Consider the following 15,866-nt stretch of genomic DNA (forward strand, 5'->3'; position numbering starts at 1 on the left):
ATGGACAGAGGTGGCAGCAGAGAGCACTGTGTCAGACTGCAAATATATCAACATTTCATGCAAGACATACAGCTGCTGATAAGTACTGGAAGACTCAAGATTTTTTTTTAGAAGTAAATTACAAATATGTCAAACTTTCTGACACCAGTTGATTTGAAAAAAAAAACAAACATTTTGGTCAAAACCACTTTAAACTTCTGACATGTCAAAAGTTTTTTTGTAAAGCGAAGGTAAGGGACCAGACAAACAGTTTGTCGGTACAGTAGCGTGAACATTTAAAGGGGTTACCAGCGCTACAAAAACATGGCGAGACAGCACCGCTCTTGTCTCCAGTTTGAGTGCAGGTTTTGTAACTCTGTTCCATTGAAGTGAATGGAGCGTAATTGCAGACCACACCTGACCTGGAGACAAGAGCAGTGCTGACTCTGGAAGAAAGTGGCCATGTTTTTGTAGCGCTGGATAACCCTTTTAAATAGTTTTGGAGCTCCCGGCATGATACTGAATGCTGATGCCGGGAGGTCGGGTTTGCAGGATACTGTCAGTGCACAGGCCGTATATTGCAGATGTGTGAATAGCTCCTAACACAGTGGACATACTGTACATCATCAGTAGGTATCAGCTGAACGTTCATCACAGGCATGCGAATGCTCAGCTCGGCCCAGTGTCCATGTGTTCTGAATAGGGAGAGGAGGGGTACGCTGCTGCCAGACTTCTATAGCTCTTCAAGGTCTGTGGGATTGTGCAGTTAAAAATAAGGTTGCCCAATCCTTCTCCCCCAAACATTTATCTGTCTAATGAGTCCGTAGACAGGTATACCCCCATATACATTAGAGGTTTAGCCAATCCTGATGAATTGGCAGGTTCCCATGTGTATGGGGGCCTTGTTTCAGTGCACAGTCATCTGCTTTCAGAACATGTTAGATTATCAGACATTCTGGATTATCAAATGTTCTGGATGAAAGGAAATTTATGGTCTATACAGTGCAAACAAACACAAGCTATAGAGGACTTTGGTACTTAAAGTGCCAAAGATTTCCAGTATCAGCCCCGGTTATAGAAACACGTCGGGCCCAAACTCTGGGGCGGCAATCTTTCCGGCTTTGGTGAAGTCGTCTATGCTCTTCCCCTTAATCTTCCTCAGCCAGGCCTTCCTGCTCTCTATGTTCTTCGCCGTCTGTACGTGAGCGTCTGCTTCTTTTTGCAGCGATGTCTTTTCCGCTTGGAATTCTTTCAGCTGCTTCACGGTAAGGAGTCGGAAGCCGCTGCGCTCTCTGTACGGGTCGGCGGTCACGACAGGGTCTGGCGCTTTGCGTTTCGGGATGTTAATTTCAATGTTTTGTCCCATGATCATCCGCGTGGGCCGAACGGTCTCAGGACTTGTGTACAGGCCGATTTGCTTCACGCCGGCTTCGAGGGCAGACGTGGATCTTCTATGGTAGACGTTGCGCTTTTCTTTCCTCTGGGAGTTACAGCTCGTCCGTGGGCGAATTATAGTAGGACAGGGAATGGTGGAGCGGATCTCCGGACCGTGCAGGGACTCTCTCATCTTCAGACCCACTTTTCTTACTTCAAAGACTGTTAGGACCGTCCTCATGTCTACAGGAACCGCAGAAGACTTGACTTTCTGTAGAAGATTCAGGGGGTCAATGTTCTGGCTTTCCATTGGGAGGGAAGGCGAGATGAAGGTCTTTTTTTCGTGACCAGATAGCGTAACCCCCCATTTGTCCCGGATCCTGGAGTTAAACTCCATGTTTGATCCGACTATGTCTGCCTTCTGTAGATTTTGGATCGTACTGACTTTCAGGAGGATTTGGTTGGGACTCATGGGAGTGTGAGGTCCGCGTTGCTTCATACGTTGTAGCGCTGCGCTCTCACTTATGGAAAGAGCAGATTTGCGTCCTGGTGATCCGTAACCTGATTCATCATCTATAATTTCAATGTAAGTAATTAAGATATTAGCCTATACATACTGCCCCCTATGTGCTAGAACATAGCTACTATAATACTGCTCCTATATACAAGAATATAACTACTATAATACTGCTCCTATATACAGGAATATAACTACTATAATACTGCTCCTATATACAAGAATATAACCACTATAATACTGCCCCCTGTATACAAGAATATAACTACTATAATACTGCTCCTATATACAAGAATATAACTACTATAATACTTCTCCTATATACAAGAATATAACTACTATAATACTGCCCCCTATGTGCTAGAATATAGCTACTATAATTAATCCAACAAGGGAGACAAAGAAGCTTGCACTCACCAAAGACCGCTGCGGTATAAGTGAAACGGCTGTAGCCACTGGACGCCCCTGCTTTCACTTCCCCTCCCCACTCTTGTCTATCAAGACGAAATAAAACGGACTTATACCGCAGCGGTCTTTGGTGAGTGCAAGCTTCTTTGTCTCCCTTGTTGGATTACCTATACACTTTGTTACAGCTTTGCACCCCTATGCTGCACACCGTAAGCCAAGTATCCTCACCATACATGTCCTAGCTCGTGGGTACACATAACATGACATTGGACTTTGGTGCTAACTCAGATCTTCTTCCCTAGTTGGATAGCTACTATAATACTGCTCCTATATACAAGAATATAACTACTATAATACTGCCCCCTATGTGCTAGAATATAACTGCAATAATTCTGCTCCTATATACAAGAATATAACTACTATAATACTGCTCCTATATACAGGAATATAACTACATAATACAGCTCCTATGTACAAGAATATAACTACTATAATACTGCTCCTATATACAAGGATATAACTACTATAATACTGCTCCTATATACAGGAATATAACTACTATAATACTGCTCCTATATACAAGAATATAACTACTATAATACTTCTCCTATATACAGGAATATAACTACTATAATACTGCTCCTATATACAGGGATATAACTACTATAATACTGCTCCTATATACAGGAATATAACTACTATAATACTGCCCCCTATATACAGGAATATAACTACTATAATACTGCCCCCTATATACAGGAATATAACTACTATAATACTGCCCCCTATATACAGGAATATACTATAATACTGCCCTTATATACAAGAATATAACAACTATACTACTGTCCTGATGGATAACCATGTGGATCTACATAATAGTTATGGTACCTGAATCCTCCTTTGTCGTTCTGCTACATAGTTCCCGGCTTCTGTCTCCGGCGGTGCGGGGTCTACTTGCAGATGGCGGCTTCTTGTAGAATTCTGGTTGCAGATCAATGTAAGCAAAACTCCTGCGGTAATCTCTCAGCTCCGGCCAAGTGGCTGGTTTTAGGGACTCTATATGTAAGTCTGTGGTGGATAAGGACGGTATATTACATATAGCGCAGTCACACTATGGCGGTCTTATATGTTATGTTAGGGCAATATGTTTATAAGAATTGATCTCCATACCATGCGCTCTCTTCATGCTTCTGGCAGACAGACTCCGAGCATGATGGGACAGCTGGCTCTTCGTCCCCCGGCCGTAATCCTCTTCATCTTGCTGGTAGATCTTCCTATTGCTGGAGCCGACGCGTTTCATCCTCTGGGCGCGCACATAGCTGTACGGCCTCAGCCGGATTGGCGCCTCCTGGAACCGCTGCCTTTCATTTTGGACGTCAACCCGTTCTGACGCCTGCGAGTAATCCCACGAGACCTCCTCGAACTGGAAGATCATGATGCTGGTGAGGACATTGATCACCATCCTAGAGGTGAGATAGATGGGAGGACAGGGATGAGCAGTGAGGTTATAGTGCAGTATTATAGTACTATATTATACCGCCATTACCTGTTGTCGCGGATACACAGTGCGGCCACCGGGTCCGCCTTACTATTGGCTCTCATCACTCGGAGGCAGTCGCCGTTCAGGAAATTGAAGACACGTATTTTGCCGTCGGCGCATCCTGTGATAACCCGCAGGTAGAGCAGCTCCAGACACATCACCTCCCTGCAGCAAGATGGCGTCAGGGATCAGGCCATATTTATTATAACCCCCCCCCACACACACGCACAACCTATGTACTATTCATCTGGGTAACAAACACAATATTCTAAACAATCCCCCTCTTATGCCTAAAATAAATGTATAATCTTGCACCCTTTTCTCATACTTAACCCCTCTGGATGTCTAAAATTATCTTCCCTGTGTCCATTCTGACAACACGCTGCTCCCTCTTTGAGGGGCGGGGTAGCTGTCTATTGACTTGGTAACCCGACCCCCCAGGAGACATTATCTGCCTCATCTCCATGCACCTGTGCTGCTTTCATAGACTTACATGTGTCCCTGAGCCTAGATCTCTGTAATATAAAAAGTTATAGTTCTATCTCTGCTTGCTGTCAGTGAATGCAGGCATCTGTACCTGTGTTTGTGTCACAGCTCGGTATATTGTAAAGGGTATGGATGTTCTTAGAGTCTGGATGGAACTAGAATGTTTTCATTCACAGTGAGCAAGCAGAGATCTAGACCTACACTACGTCCCCCAGTAAACAGATGCCTATTATGCAGCTTATAGCTACACCTTGCGTCTGTCAGCTCCGCTATATCATTAGCTAGTATGGAATACATATTGGGGTGGCATGATGCAAAAAAAACAAAAAAACAAAAACAGTCCTGTGTTTACTGTGCAATAGTAATGACAGGAGTGGGCAGGAAAGAAAGCTAAGGAGGCGAGTATGACAATGGACCAATCAGGGAGATGCATGATGGGAAATGTAGTTTCCAGCTGGCGCCATCTTGGATATAGATCGGCTTTTAGAAAAACTTGTAACTCAGGAATGGCAGCAGCTAGAAAGATGGGAGACGGCTCAAAATACTCAGGGGGACTTGGTGAGTAATGATGTGTTTACACAGAGTGATTTATCTGACAGACTTTTTAAGCCAAAGCCAGGAATGGATATGAAAAGAGGAGAAATCTCAGTCTTTTTCTTTATGACCTGTTCCCTGGTTATAGTCTGTTCCTGGCTTTGGCTTCAAAGATCTGTCAGATAAATCTCTGTGGGTAAATGCACCATAAGACCAGCTAGCATTTCATTTTTTAGCTCATAGGTGGATAACCCCTTTAACTGTGTAATACTTCATTTCTCCTCTGGAGGCGCTGCAGGGTAATCGAGCACATTCTAACAGCAGATTGTAAGTAGTCCCAATGGGGCCTGATCAGCTGTCTCATGTGTATGGAGTCTGCCGTCAGATCATGCTGGGAATACAGAAGGATCAGGCACTTTGGGTTTTAACTGCCCAATCCTTTTGTTGTCTGAGAGGTGTCTGGCAGTGGCTTATCTCCCTATAAACTGTAATAGATTACTTACTTTGGGTGCCTGAAGCTCATTAGGCGTTTCTGAAAAGTTCCCATCATGCTCCAGGCAATGGCGTATCCATCTGAGCTTCCCGATACCAAGTGCCACTGATCGAAGGACAGACATCTGATCGCCCCCTGGTGGCCAGACAGTGTCTGTGCAATACAAGGGTGACATGTGAGGGCTATACCCATATAGCATTCCAATACCTGCTGCTGCTATACCCCCCATATCGCCTATCATCGCACTCTTAAAGGGGTACTCCAGAAAAAAAAAAAACTTTCAAATCAACTGGTGCCAGAGATTTGCAGTTTGCTTCTATTAAAAAATACATTTTCTTTCCAGTCTGGAGAGCAGGAAAGGTTTTCTATGGGGATTACCTGCTGCTCTGGACAGTTCCTGACATGGACAGAGGTGGCAGCAGAGAGCACTGTGTCTGACTGGAAAGAATACACCACTTCCTGCAGGACATACAGCAGCTGATAAGTACTGGAAGGCTGGAGATTTTTAAATATGAGTAAATTACAAATCTGTATAACTTTATGACACCAGTTTATTTTAATGAAAAAAAAAATATATATATGGCTGGACAACCTCTTTAAAGGGATTATCCCTTTCCTCTCAGAAACAGTGCCACCAATGTCCTCAGGTTGGGTGTAGGTTTTGCAGCTCAGTGCCATTAAAGTGAATGGAGCTGACTTGTAATACCACACACAACCTGAGGACAGGGGTGGCGCTGTTTTTGCAAGAAAGTAGCTGTGTTTTTCTAATCCTGGATAATCTTTTTAAAGTGTTACCGTCACTTTAAAAAAGCTTTGTTGCAAAAATTTGATCCACCGAGCTCTGGGTATATGGCTGCTCTCCTCCAAACACAGCGCTATTTCTCTTCACAGGTTGTCTTTAGTACTGCAGCCCAATCCTATTCATTTCAGTGGAGCGGAGCTGCAATACCACACACAACCTGATAACAGGAGTGGCGCTGTTTTTGCGCTGTGATGGCAGCACACTAGATATAGATACCACCCGATGCTGCTGAGTCATGTGATGGTCCCGTATACCATTGTCACCCACCTTGATTAATTCAGCAGATTCAAAGCTCCAGACTTTGACCAGACCCTTCTCACAGCCGCTGACCACCAGCTCATTCCTCCTCTGCACCGCCAGAACCGCGTCCTTATGTTTATACGTCCGCAGACATTTCCCTGTCGGGATGTCCCACACTGTACCGGAGAGAAGACTCCGTCATTGGACTGGTCTGTACATAGTTTTAACTTTTTAATTTTAATATAACTTTATTGACAAGTACATTTTTATATTAAATGGCAGCAATAAAGGGGCAAAATGGCCTCTCTGCTGCCATCAGTGGCTGAGTTGGGAACTGCAGGACTGTTCAAGTCCATCCATGATTTTGTTTGGGGATTGGATATTATTATTATTATTATTATTATTATTATTATTATTATTATTATTATTATTATTGTGACATTATCTTGTATCCCTGTGCCCAGGTTTGGCTTCACCTTTCACCAGTCCGTCTTTGGCTCCAGAAACCAGCAAATCGTCTTGTACGTCCAAACATGTGATGGTCTTCATGTGTCCATGATAGATTCTGAGGCACAGACCCGTGTGCAAATCCCACTGCCTGTAAGACAGGTCGGATGTATAGAAGGATTGATTACAGCGCCCCCAGCAGTCCACATGGTAAGGTCATAGTAAGGTTTTTTTCAACATTTTTACTGGCAGGAGTAATGGAAAACATGGCTTCTCTGCTGCCACCAATGGCTGTATCAGGAACTGCAGGGCCACTCAAGCCCTGGTCCCAAACAGTTACATATCCCCACCTGATGTCTATTTTAATGCATGTTAGCATAGACATTACACTGGGGGAGCTGTCTGTGTCACTAGTGCTGCAGCCTCCCCTGATGTCTATATATTATATGTTACCACTAGAATATACATTACACCGGGGAAGCTGTCTGTATCACTAGTGCTGCAACCTCCCCTAATGTCCATATAATACATGTTACCACTAAAATAGACATTACACTGGGGGAGCTGTCTGTATCACTAGTGCTGCAGCCTCCCCGATGTCTATATATTACATGTTACTATTAGAATAGACATTATCCCGGGGAAGCTGTCTGTATCACTAGTGCTGCAGCCACCCCTAATGTCCATATAATACATGTTACCACTAAAATAGACATTACACTGGGGGAGCTGTCTGTGTCACTAGTGCTGAAGCCTCCCCTGATGACTGACAATCACTGTTCTGCTACAGATAGACAGCTTTCCCTAGTTATAATGTCTATTCTAATGGTAACATGTATTATATAGATATGAGAGATGGCTGCAGCACTAGTGACACAGACAGCTTCCCCAGTGTAGTGTGTATTCTAATGGTAACATGTATCATATAGACATCAGGGGAGGCTGCAGCACTAGAGTAATGTCTACTCTTATGGTAACATGTATTATCTAGACATCAGAAGTGGTTGCAGCATTACTTACACAGACACCTCCCCCCATTTTGTTTTCTTATGGTTCCATGTATTATATAGTCATCAGGAGAGGCTGCAGCACTAGTGACACAGACAGCTCCCCCCAGTGTAATGTCTACTCTGATGGTAACATGTATTATCTAGACATCAGAAGTGGTTGCAGCATTACTTACACAGACACCTCCCCCCAGTTTGTTTTCTAATGGTTCCATGTATTATATAGGCATCAGGGGAGGCTGCAGAACTAGTGACACAGACAGCTCCCCCAGTGTAATGTCTACTCTAATGGTAACATGTATTATACAGACATCAGGGGAGGCTGCAGCACTAGTGACACAGACAGCTCCCCCAGTGTAATGTCTACTCTAATGGTAACATGTATTATACAGACATCAGGGGAGGCTGCAGCACTAGTGACACAGACAGCTCCCCCAGTGTAATGTCTACTCTAATGGTAACATGTATTATACAGACATCAGGGGAGGCTGCAGCACTAGTGACACAGACAGCTCCCCCAGTGTAATGTCTACTCTAATGGTAACATGTATTATACAGACATCAGGGGAGGCTGCAGCACTAGTGACACAGACAGCTCCCCCAGTGTAATGTCTACTCTAATGGTAACATGTATTATACAGACATCAGGGGAGGCTGCAGCACTAGTGACACAGACAGCTTCCCCAGTGTAATGTCTATTCTAATGGTAACATGTATTATGTAGACATCAGGGGAGGCTCAGTATCTGCATGCTGCAGCGTTAGTGATATATAACTTTGCTCGAACCAGGGCTTGAACAGGCCTGCAGTTCCTGACACAGTCATTGGGCAAAGAGGCAATGTCAATATTACAGGTGGGGGGGGGGGGGAGTAAAAAAATTTCTATACACTCTTTTCTATACACTCTGGCTCTCCAGTTGTTGCATAACTACAACCCCCATCATGTTCGGACAGCCATTGGCCATTGGTAGTTGTGCAACAGCTAGGGAGCTGCAGGTCAGGAACCACTGATATATTGTGTTGTACCTTATACTGAGATCAAACCCTCCGCTGAATATATATCCTCTCTCCTCACACAGCCGCACTGCACGGATGCTTCCGGAGTGTCCCTGAATAAGAGGCGGGATCTGTGCCATGTCCGCCATATCATACAGCTTAACTCTGCGATCTCTGGAGCCAACAGCAACCAACCGTCCACCATCAAAGTGGATCACCCTGTGCGGGTCGCCTCTGTAGGTAAAGAAAAGGTAAGAAGAGAGTAGGCTGAAACTACTCCCCCTACTGGTCAGTGTGATATGTGATGGGTCACTTACTGTCCTGTGAGGATGAGAACATTATACGACCCACAGAACAGGTTCCGCTCCTCCAGGGATACGGCTTCCGTCTCTATATCTGTATACGACGCTTCCAGACATTCTCCGGGCTGCCGAAAATAAAATCTTACATAAAGGATATAAAACTGTATAGTGACACTACACCTACATGATGCATTACCAGCAAAACAGGGTAGACCTTGCATGTGGTCTGTGGTTTTGTTCACACTTGGCAGCCATGACATAGGAGCAAGTATTAAAGGGATACTCCCGGGATTTGTTTTGTTTTTAATTAACCAGTCTCTGAAAGTTATACAGATTTGTCATTTACTTCTATTTAAAAATCCCCAGTCTTCCAGTGCTTATCAGCTGCTGTATGTCCTGCAGGAAGTGGTGTCTTCTCTCCAGTCTGACACAGTGCTCTCTGCTGCCACCTCTGTCCATGTCAGGAACTGTCCAGGGCAGGAAAGGTTTTCTATGGGGATTTTCTGCTGCTCTGGATGATTCTTGACATGGACAGAGGTGGCAGCAGAGAGCACTGTGTCAGACTGAAGAGAATACACCACTTACTGCAGGACATACAGCAGCTGGTAAGTACTGGAAGACTGGAGATTTTTGAATAGAAGTAAATTACAAATCTGTATATCTTGCTGACACCAGTTGATATGAGAAAAAATCCGGAGTACCCCTTTAATATCATGTAATAATATTTTTCGCAAGTACATTCATTTGGCAACTTTTCCTTCTTGTCTTGATATGCTGCTCTTTTCCTCCCACCACTCTGCTCTAAAAGCAGTGGTCAGTCTATAGCTGTAGTATACATATTTATATATGTTATTCAGTATATATACCCTATACAACTACATTGTAGCAATTCATCCACCAGACCACTGCTTTTAGAGCAGAGTGGTGGTCGGTAACGTTGACAACCTAGTCTACAATGGGAGGGAAAGAGCAGTATATTTGGAAAAGGAGACAAGTTTGCTAAATGAAAGTATTTGCTAAAATATTCATGTTTAATATAATATGTTTATATGGGAATACCCTAAAACACTCTGTGCTGCTGTGAGACCCTTTTGGGCTGTGACCCCCCACTCTCCATTCTTACCGTTGTCTCTTGGTAGTACTTCTCCAGCCGTGGTAAAGCATTGCCACCTTCACCAATTTTTGGCACCGGGACTGGTTGGATTTTGGCATATGAAACGCTCACACCCTTATATGACGTTCCCTGTGAAAAATGAAAGAATTATTAAAGGAGTTGTGCACCCCAATTTTTTTCTCCTTTCAAATCAACTGGTGCCAGAAAGTGCCAGAGATTTGTTATTTACTTCTATTCAAAAATCTCCAGTCTTCCAGTACTTATCAGCTGCTGTAGGTCCTGCAGGAAGTGGTGTATTTTTCTCAGTCTGAAGAGCAGGAGAGGTTCTCTATGTGGATTTGCTCCTGCTTTGGACAGTTCCTGACATGGACAGAGGTGGCAGCAGAGAGCACTGTGTCAGACTGGAAAGAATACACCACTTCCTGCAGGGCATACAGCAGCTGATAAGTACTGGAAGACTGGAGATTTTGTAATAGAATTAAATTACAAATCTCCAGTTGATTTAAGAGGAAAAACAAATTGGTAAACAACTGGTTACAATTCTTGTTCTAGAACAATTCCTGTTGCTCTCCAGCTGCGGCAACACTACAATACTCATCAGCCTTCGACTGTCCGGGCATGATGGGAATTGTAGTTTCGCCATAGCTGGAGAGACCCAGATTGGAGAACACTGTTCTAGAATAAGAGGATTCCACAAATACACCAGGAGGGTCACCTGACCATAGACAATGGCGCCCCCCAGGGTGTAGCCCACCTACCTGCAGGATCATGGCTTCGTTCCTCACCAGCGTCTCAGCGTTCAGGTCCAGGAGAACGTCCTTGGTCAGGTAACACCAGTGATGAGACACAAAGAGGCAGCTGTAGAGATGCTTCTTCTTCAAGTATCCTACAAGAAACGGGGAGGAGGGAGAGAAGCAATTGACTACAATGGATCCATAGAGGACGACAAGCGGCCATTTTGCAGGATAACCCACCTAGAATCTTCTTGGAGAGATGCACCGGGAGGCAGCAGATGAAGTCCTTGTATTTCCTGACGCCGGATGTGGACTGGAATGATGTCGGCACCACCATCAGAGACGGATCCTCCTGCGTCTCCCGCACCTCGGACTTTCTCTCCTGCGACTCTTGTATTCCTAGAGGAAATGTCTCCGCTTGGAACGATATCGGTTAAGAGGACGTGTCAGTAATGATCAATGTCAGGCAATAGTTCAGATAGAGATAACAGAAAACACTGCTACTTTCTTGCAAAAACAGCACCACCCCTGTCCTTAGGTTGTGTTTGGTATTACTACTCAGCTCCATTGATGTTAATGAAACTGAGCTGCAATACCACACCCAAGAAGAGGACAGAAGTGGTGGTGTTTCTGGAAGAAAGCAAAAACAGTGCCACCCTTGTCCTCAGGTTGTTTGTGGTATTACAAGGCGGCTCCATTCACTTCAATGAAAATGAGCTGCAATACCGCACCCAAACTGAGGACGGGAGTGGTGCTGTTTCTGGAAGAAAGCAGCCATGTGGTTCTAAGCCTGGATAACTCCTTTTAAATGGATTCATTTACCCAAAGCAGGTCTGGGTTAGGGTCTGCTGGGCTGTATAATACAGATGTCTACCCTATGCCATTGAACTGGATTATGTAGGGAACCTGTGGCACTCCAGCTGTTGCAGAACTACAACTCCCATCATGCCTGGACAGCCTTCGGCTGTCCAGGCATAATGGGAATTGTAGTTTTGTAACAGCTGGAGTGTCACAGGTTCCCCTGCATTACCCAACAGGGACATCAAGAATAATGGTGCAGGGAGAAACCAATGACTTGTAATTCGGTCAGCATTATAGGGGTTATACAGCGTTAGAAAAACATGGCTGCTTTCTTCCAGAGACAGCACCACTCTTGTCTCCAGGTCAGTTGTGGTTTGCATTTAAGCTCCATTCACTTCAATAGAACTGAGTTAGGGTCCATTTACACAGAAAGATATCTGACAGATTATCTGCCAAAGATTTGAAGCCTAAGGGCCCTATTCCACAGTAACGATCTTCTGAATGGCCGGTCAGCTGACGGAGCGCTCAGCCAATCACAGGCCAGGACCGCCGCGGCCTGTGATTGGCTGAGTGTGGCCTGTCAGCTGACCGGCCATTCAGAAGATAGAGCGCTGGGGACCCGGGGAGGAGACGGAGCGGAGGACAAGCCCTGCAGCCAGGTAATGTATGATGCTGCATCGGGAACAATGTCCCTGCAGCCCTCGCTCAACGATCATCGGGCCGTGGAATAGGCCCAGTAAACGAGTGCCGATCTAGCAGATCGCCGCTCGTTTACATCGTTGATCGGGCCCTCCTCTGCCCGTGGAATAGGACCCAAAGCCAGTTTCTGGCTTTGGCTTCAAATCTTTGTCAGATAATCTTTCTATGTAAATGGACCCTTACAAAACCTGCCCCCAAACTGGAGACAAGAGCGGAGCTGTCTCTGGAAGAAAGCGGCCATGTTTTTCTAAAGCTGGATAAGTGATGACTGGTTCCCTTTAAATTCAAGAGGGGGGGGGGTTGTATGTGGGTACTAGGTAAGTGCTGAGCGTACCGTGTGTATGTAAGGATCTTGTTTTGACAGGTTGAGAAAAGAACGCTGACAGCCGAGTGAAAGTCAAGCGAACCCAGGTCTCTCCGCCAGACAGCGGATTAAAGATTCATGCAGGAGCCATGACGGCCGCGTCCGCTCCCCAGGTGCCCAGACCGATCACTTTTCATTCCTACAACTGAGTTTTTACCCACTAGAATCCTATGTTCACACAGGGTATGGACAACGGCTGTTGTTAGGCACTCGAAAATTGCATTGAAATCAATGCACAATGCCCAGGACTTATTGACATGTCAATTATTTCCACGTTGTTTGCATTGACTTCAAGAAAGGCCGTATATATATATATATATATATATATATATATATATATATATATATATCTATAACAATAGGCCCGTATATATATAACAGTATGTCTATAATATGTAGATATCGATATGCTCATATATGTAAACCAGTATGCTAGTAGGTGTGTGTATATGTATGTATATATATATATATATATATATATATATATATATATATATATATAAATTTCAATAGTCCCATAAATGAATTTAAAGGGGTAATTCATAAAAAAATGTGTTCTTTCAGATCAACTGGTGCCAGAGAATTGTACATTCTATTAAAAAATCTCCAGTCTTCCAGTACTTATCAGCTGCTGTATGTCCTGCAGGAAGTGGTGTATTCTTTCCGGTCTGACACAGTGCTCTCTGCTGCCACCTCTGTCCATGTCAGGAACTGTCCAGAGCAGCAGCAAATCCCCATAGAAAACCTCTCCTGCTCTGGACAGTTCCAGAGATTTTAAATGAAAATAAATGTGCCACTTTCTGGCACCAGTTGATTTGAAAGAAAATATTTTTTTGCTGAATTACCCCTTAATATTTGGCTGCCCCAAATGCCTGCAGCCCAGACGCTACACGGGGTGTCTCCTGGGGTTAGTACAGATAGAGTATATTATAATGTATGCTCATGCAGGGGCTGGGCGGGTTGCTCACCGGCTTGCTGCCCGTCCTGGGCGATGAGGACGTGGATGAGGTTGGCCGCGCTCTGCAGCAGGTGGGAGCTGCACATCTGGAGGAGGTGTAGGGTGTAATTGGCTTTGGTCCAGTAGGAGGCGCTCCTGAACCATTCCCAGGTCTCTGCCATGAAGCGGTGCAGGTCGTGCTTGTTGAGTGCCCGGTCGGAGCCGCTGGTGCTGAAGTCCTGGGCCAGGCTGGGGTTGATGCGTGAGCGGCTATAGGTAAAGTCCTTGCCCAGAGCCGGCTCCAGCACGTTCTCCATATAGACCAGTAAATCCCGGCTCCGGAACCTCCGGATGACCCCAAACAGGAACTTCCTTTGGGAGCCGTGTCCGGCCCTTATGAACAGCTCTTTGGTGACGGCCAGCTTGTTGGCCAGCGCGCATGTCTGGCACTCTTGGCACATGGGCATCCGTGCCGCCTGGTTCTCACAGCGCAGCTCCGGGGCACATTGCAGTCTGAACTCCGATATCTCCATGGTTTCCATGTCCCAGCTAAAAGATCAAATTAAATAAAAAAACCCTTTGGCTGGCATTTCCTATGGCGCGGCTGGGTCCTGGTCGGTGCCCATTGTGGCCAATAAATCAGCGTCCGCAGCTCAGTCAGATCCAATCTCAGGGCAGCTGCTGTTTGCAGAAATGTCACCCTATTGTTGATGCCTCCAAGGAGACCGAGTACTGTAATTATCCTACAAAAGGCTCCAGCAAGTGCCCTAAGTATTGTAGTAGCAGCTCATTGTTATGTCATTACTCTCATACCAGAGCAGGCGGCAGTAATGGAGGAGAACAGGGACAGATGGGATCCTGTCTATAGAGCTCTCCTCACCACCGACCTGTACCCCGGGCTCCTCTGCTTCATATAGCCCGGCCATGTGTATAGTACTCTCTCTCCCCTGCCATATGTGTAGTGCTCTCTCTCCCCTGCCATGTGTAGTGCTCTCTCTCCCCTGCCATGTGTGTAGTGCTCTCTCTCTCCCCTGCCATATGTGTAGTGCTCTCTCTCCCCTGCCATGTGTAGTGCTCTCTCTCCCCTGCCATGTGTGCAGTACTCTCTCTCCCCTGCCATATGTGTAGTACTCTCTCTCCCCCCCCCGCCATGTGTGTAATGCTCTCTCTCCCCTGCCATGTGTGTAGTACTCTCTCTCTCCCCTGCCATGTGTACAGTACTCTCTCTCCCCTGCCATGTGTGTACTGCTCTCTCTCCCCTGCCATGTGTGTAGTGCTCTCTCTCCCCTGCCATGTGTGTAGTGCTCTCTCTCCCCTGCCATGTGTGTAGTGCTCTCTCTCCCCTGCCATGTGTGTAGTGCTCTCTCTCCCCTGCCATGTGTGTAGTGCTCTCTCTCCCCTGCCATGTGTATAGTACTCTCTCTCCCCTGCCATATGTGTAGTGCTCTCTCTCCCCTGCCATGTGTAGTGCTCTCTCTCCCCTGCCATGTGTGTAGTGCTCTCTCTCTCCCCTGCCATATGTGTAGTGCTCTCTCTCCCCTGCCATGTGTAGTGCTCTCTCTCCCCTGCCATATGTGTAGTACTCTCTCTCCCCCCCCGCCATGTGTGTAATGCTCTCTCTCCCCTGCCATGTGTGTAGTACTCTCTCTCTCCCCTGCCATGTGTACAGTACTCTCTCTCCCCTGCCATGTGTGTACTGCTCTCTCTCCCCTGCCATATGTGTAGTGCTCTCTCTCCCCTGCCATGTGTGTAGTGCTCTCTCTCCCCTGCCATGTGTGCAGTACTCTCTCTCCCCTGCCATATGTGTAGTACTCTCTCTCCCCTGCCATGTGTGTAGTGCTCTCTCTCCCCTGCCATGTGTGTAGTACTCTCTCTCCCCTGCCATGTGTGTAGTACTCTCTCTCCCCTGCCATGTGTGTAGTGCTCTCTCTCTCCCCTGCCATGTGTGTAGTGCTCTCTCTCCCCTGCCATGTGTGTAGTACTCTCTCTCTCCCCTGCCATGTGTGTAGTGCTCTCTCTCCCCTGCCATGTGTGTAGTACTCTCTCTCTCCCCTGCCATGTGTGTAGTGCTCTCTCTCCCCTGCCATGTG

At 45.9% G+C, this 15,866-nt stretch overlaps 1 protein-coding gene across 1 annotated transcript; it reads right to left on the reverse strand.

Annotated features, from left to right (window-relative positions):
* Positions 1 to 444: 444 nt before the first annotated feature.
* Positions 445 to 14,415, reverse strand: LOC138772079 (F-box and WD repeat domain containing protein 10B-like). The gene is made up of 13 exons (XM_069952190.1): positions 13,808 to 14,415; positions 11,216 to 11,392; positions 11,000 to 11,127; positions 10,251 to 10,370; positions 9,143 to 9,252; positions 8,856 to 9,059; positions 6,853 to 6,974; positions 6,404 to 6,552; positions 5,345 to 5,487; positions 3,828 to 3,986; positions 3,452 to 3,744; positions 3,170 to 3,349; positions 445 to 1,926 (listed from the first exon to the last, which is right to left on the reverse strand). The coding sequence occupies exons 1-13, from the start codon at positions 14,316 to 14,318 to the stop codon at positions 1,052 to 1,054; spliced, it is 3,171 nt and encodes a 1,056-aa protein (XP_069808291.1). The 5' UTR covers positions 14,319 to 14,415; the 3' UTR covers positions 445 to 1,051.
* Between the last annotated feature and the right edge of the window lie 1,451 nt (positions 14,416 to 15,866).

Source organism: Dendropsophus ebraccatus, chromosome 14 (assembly GCF_027789765.1).
Source record: "Dendropsophus ebraccatus isolate aDenEbr1 chromosome 14, aDenEbr1.pat, whole genome shotgun sequence".
Classification (NCBI taxonomy): Eukaryota; Metazoa; Chordata; class Amphibia; order Anura; family Hylidae; genus Dendropsophus; species Dendropsophus ebraccatus.

What these genes read in the sequence shown, in the direction of transcription:
- LOC138772079 (XM_069952190.1), bottom strand. Translation starts at nt 14,318, where the DNA reads ATGGAAACCATGGAGATATCGGAGTTCAGACTGCAATGTGCCCCGGAG. An exon ending in ACGAAGCCATGATCCTGCAG is followed by an intron (nt 10,371 to 10,999) that starts GTAGGTGGGCTA and finishes CATTTTTCACAG; the next exon opens with GGAACGTCATATAAGGGTGT. An exon ending in AGTACTACCAAGAGACAACG is followed by an intron (nt 9,253 to 10,250) that starts GTAAGAATGGAG and finishes TATTTTCGGCAG; the next exon opens with CCCGGAGAATGTCTGGAAGC.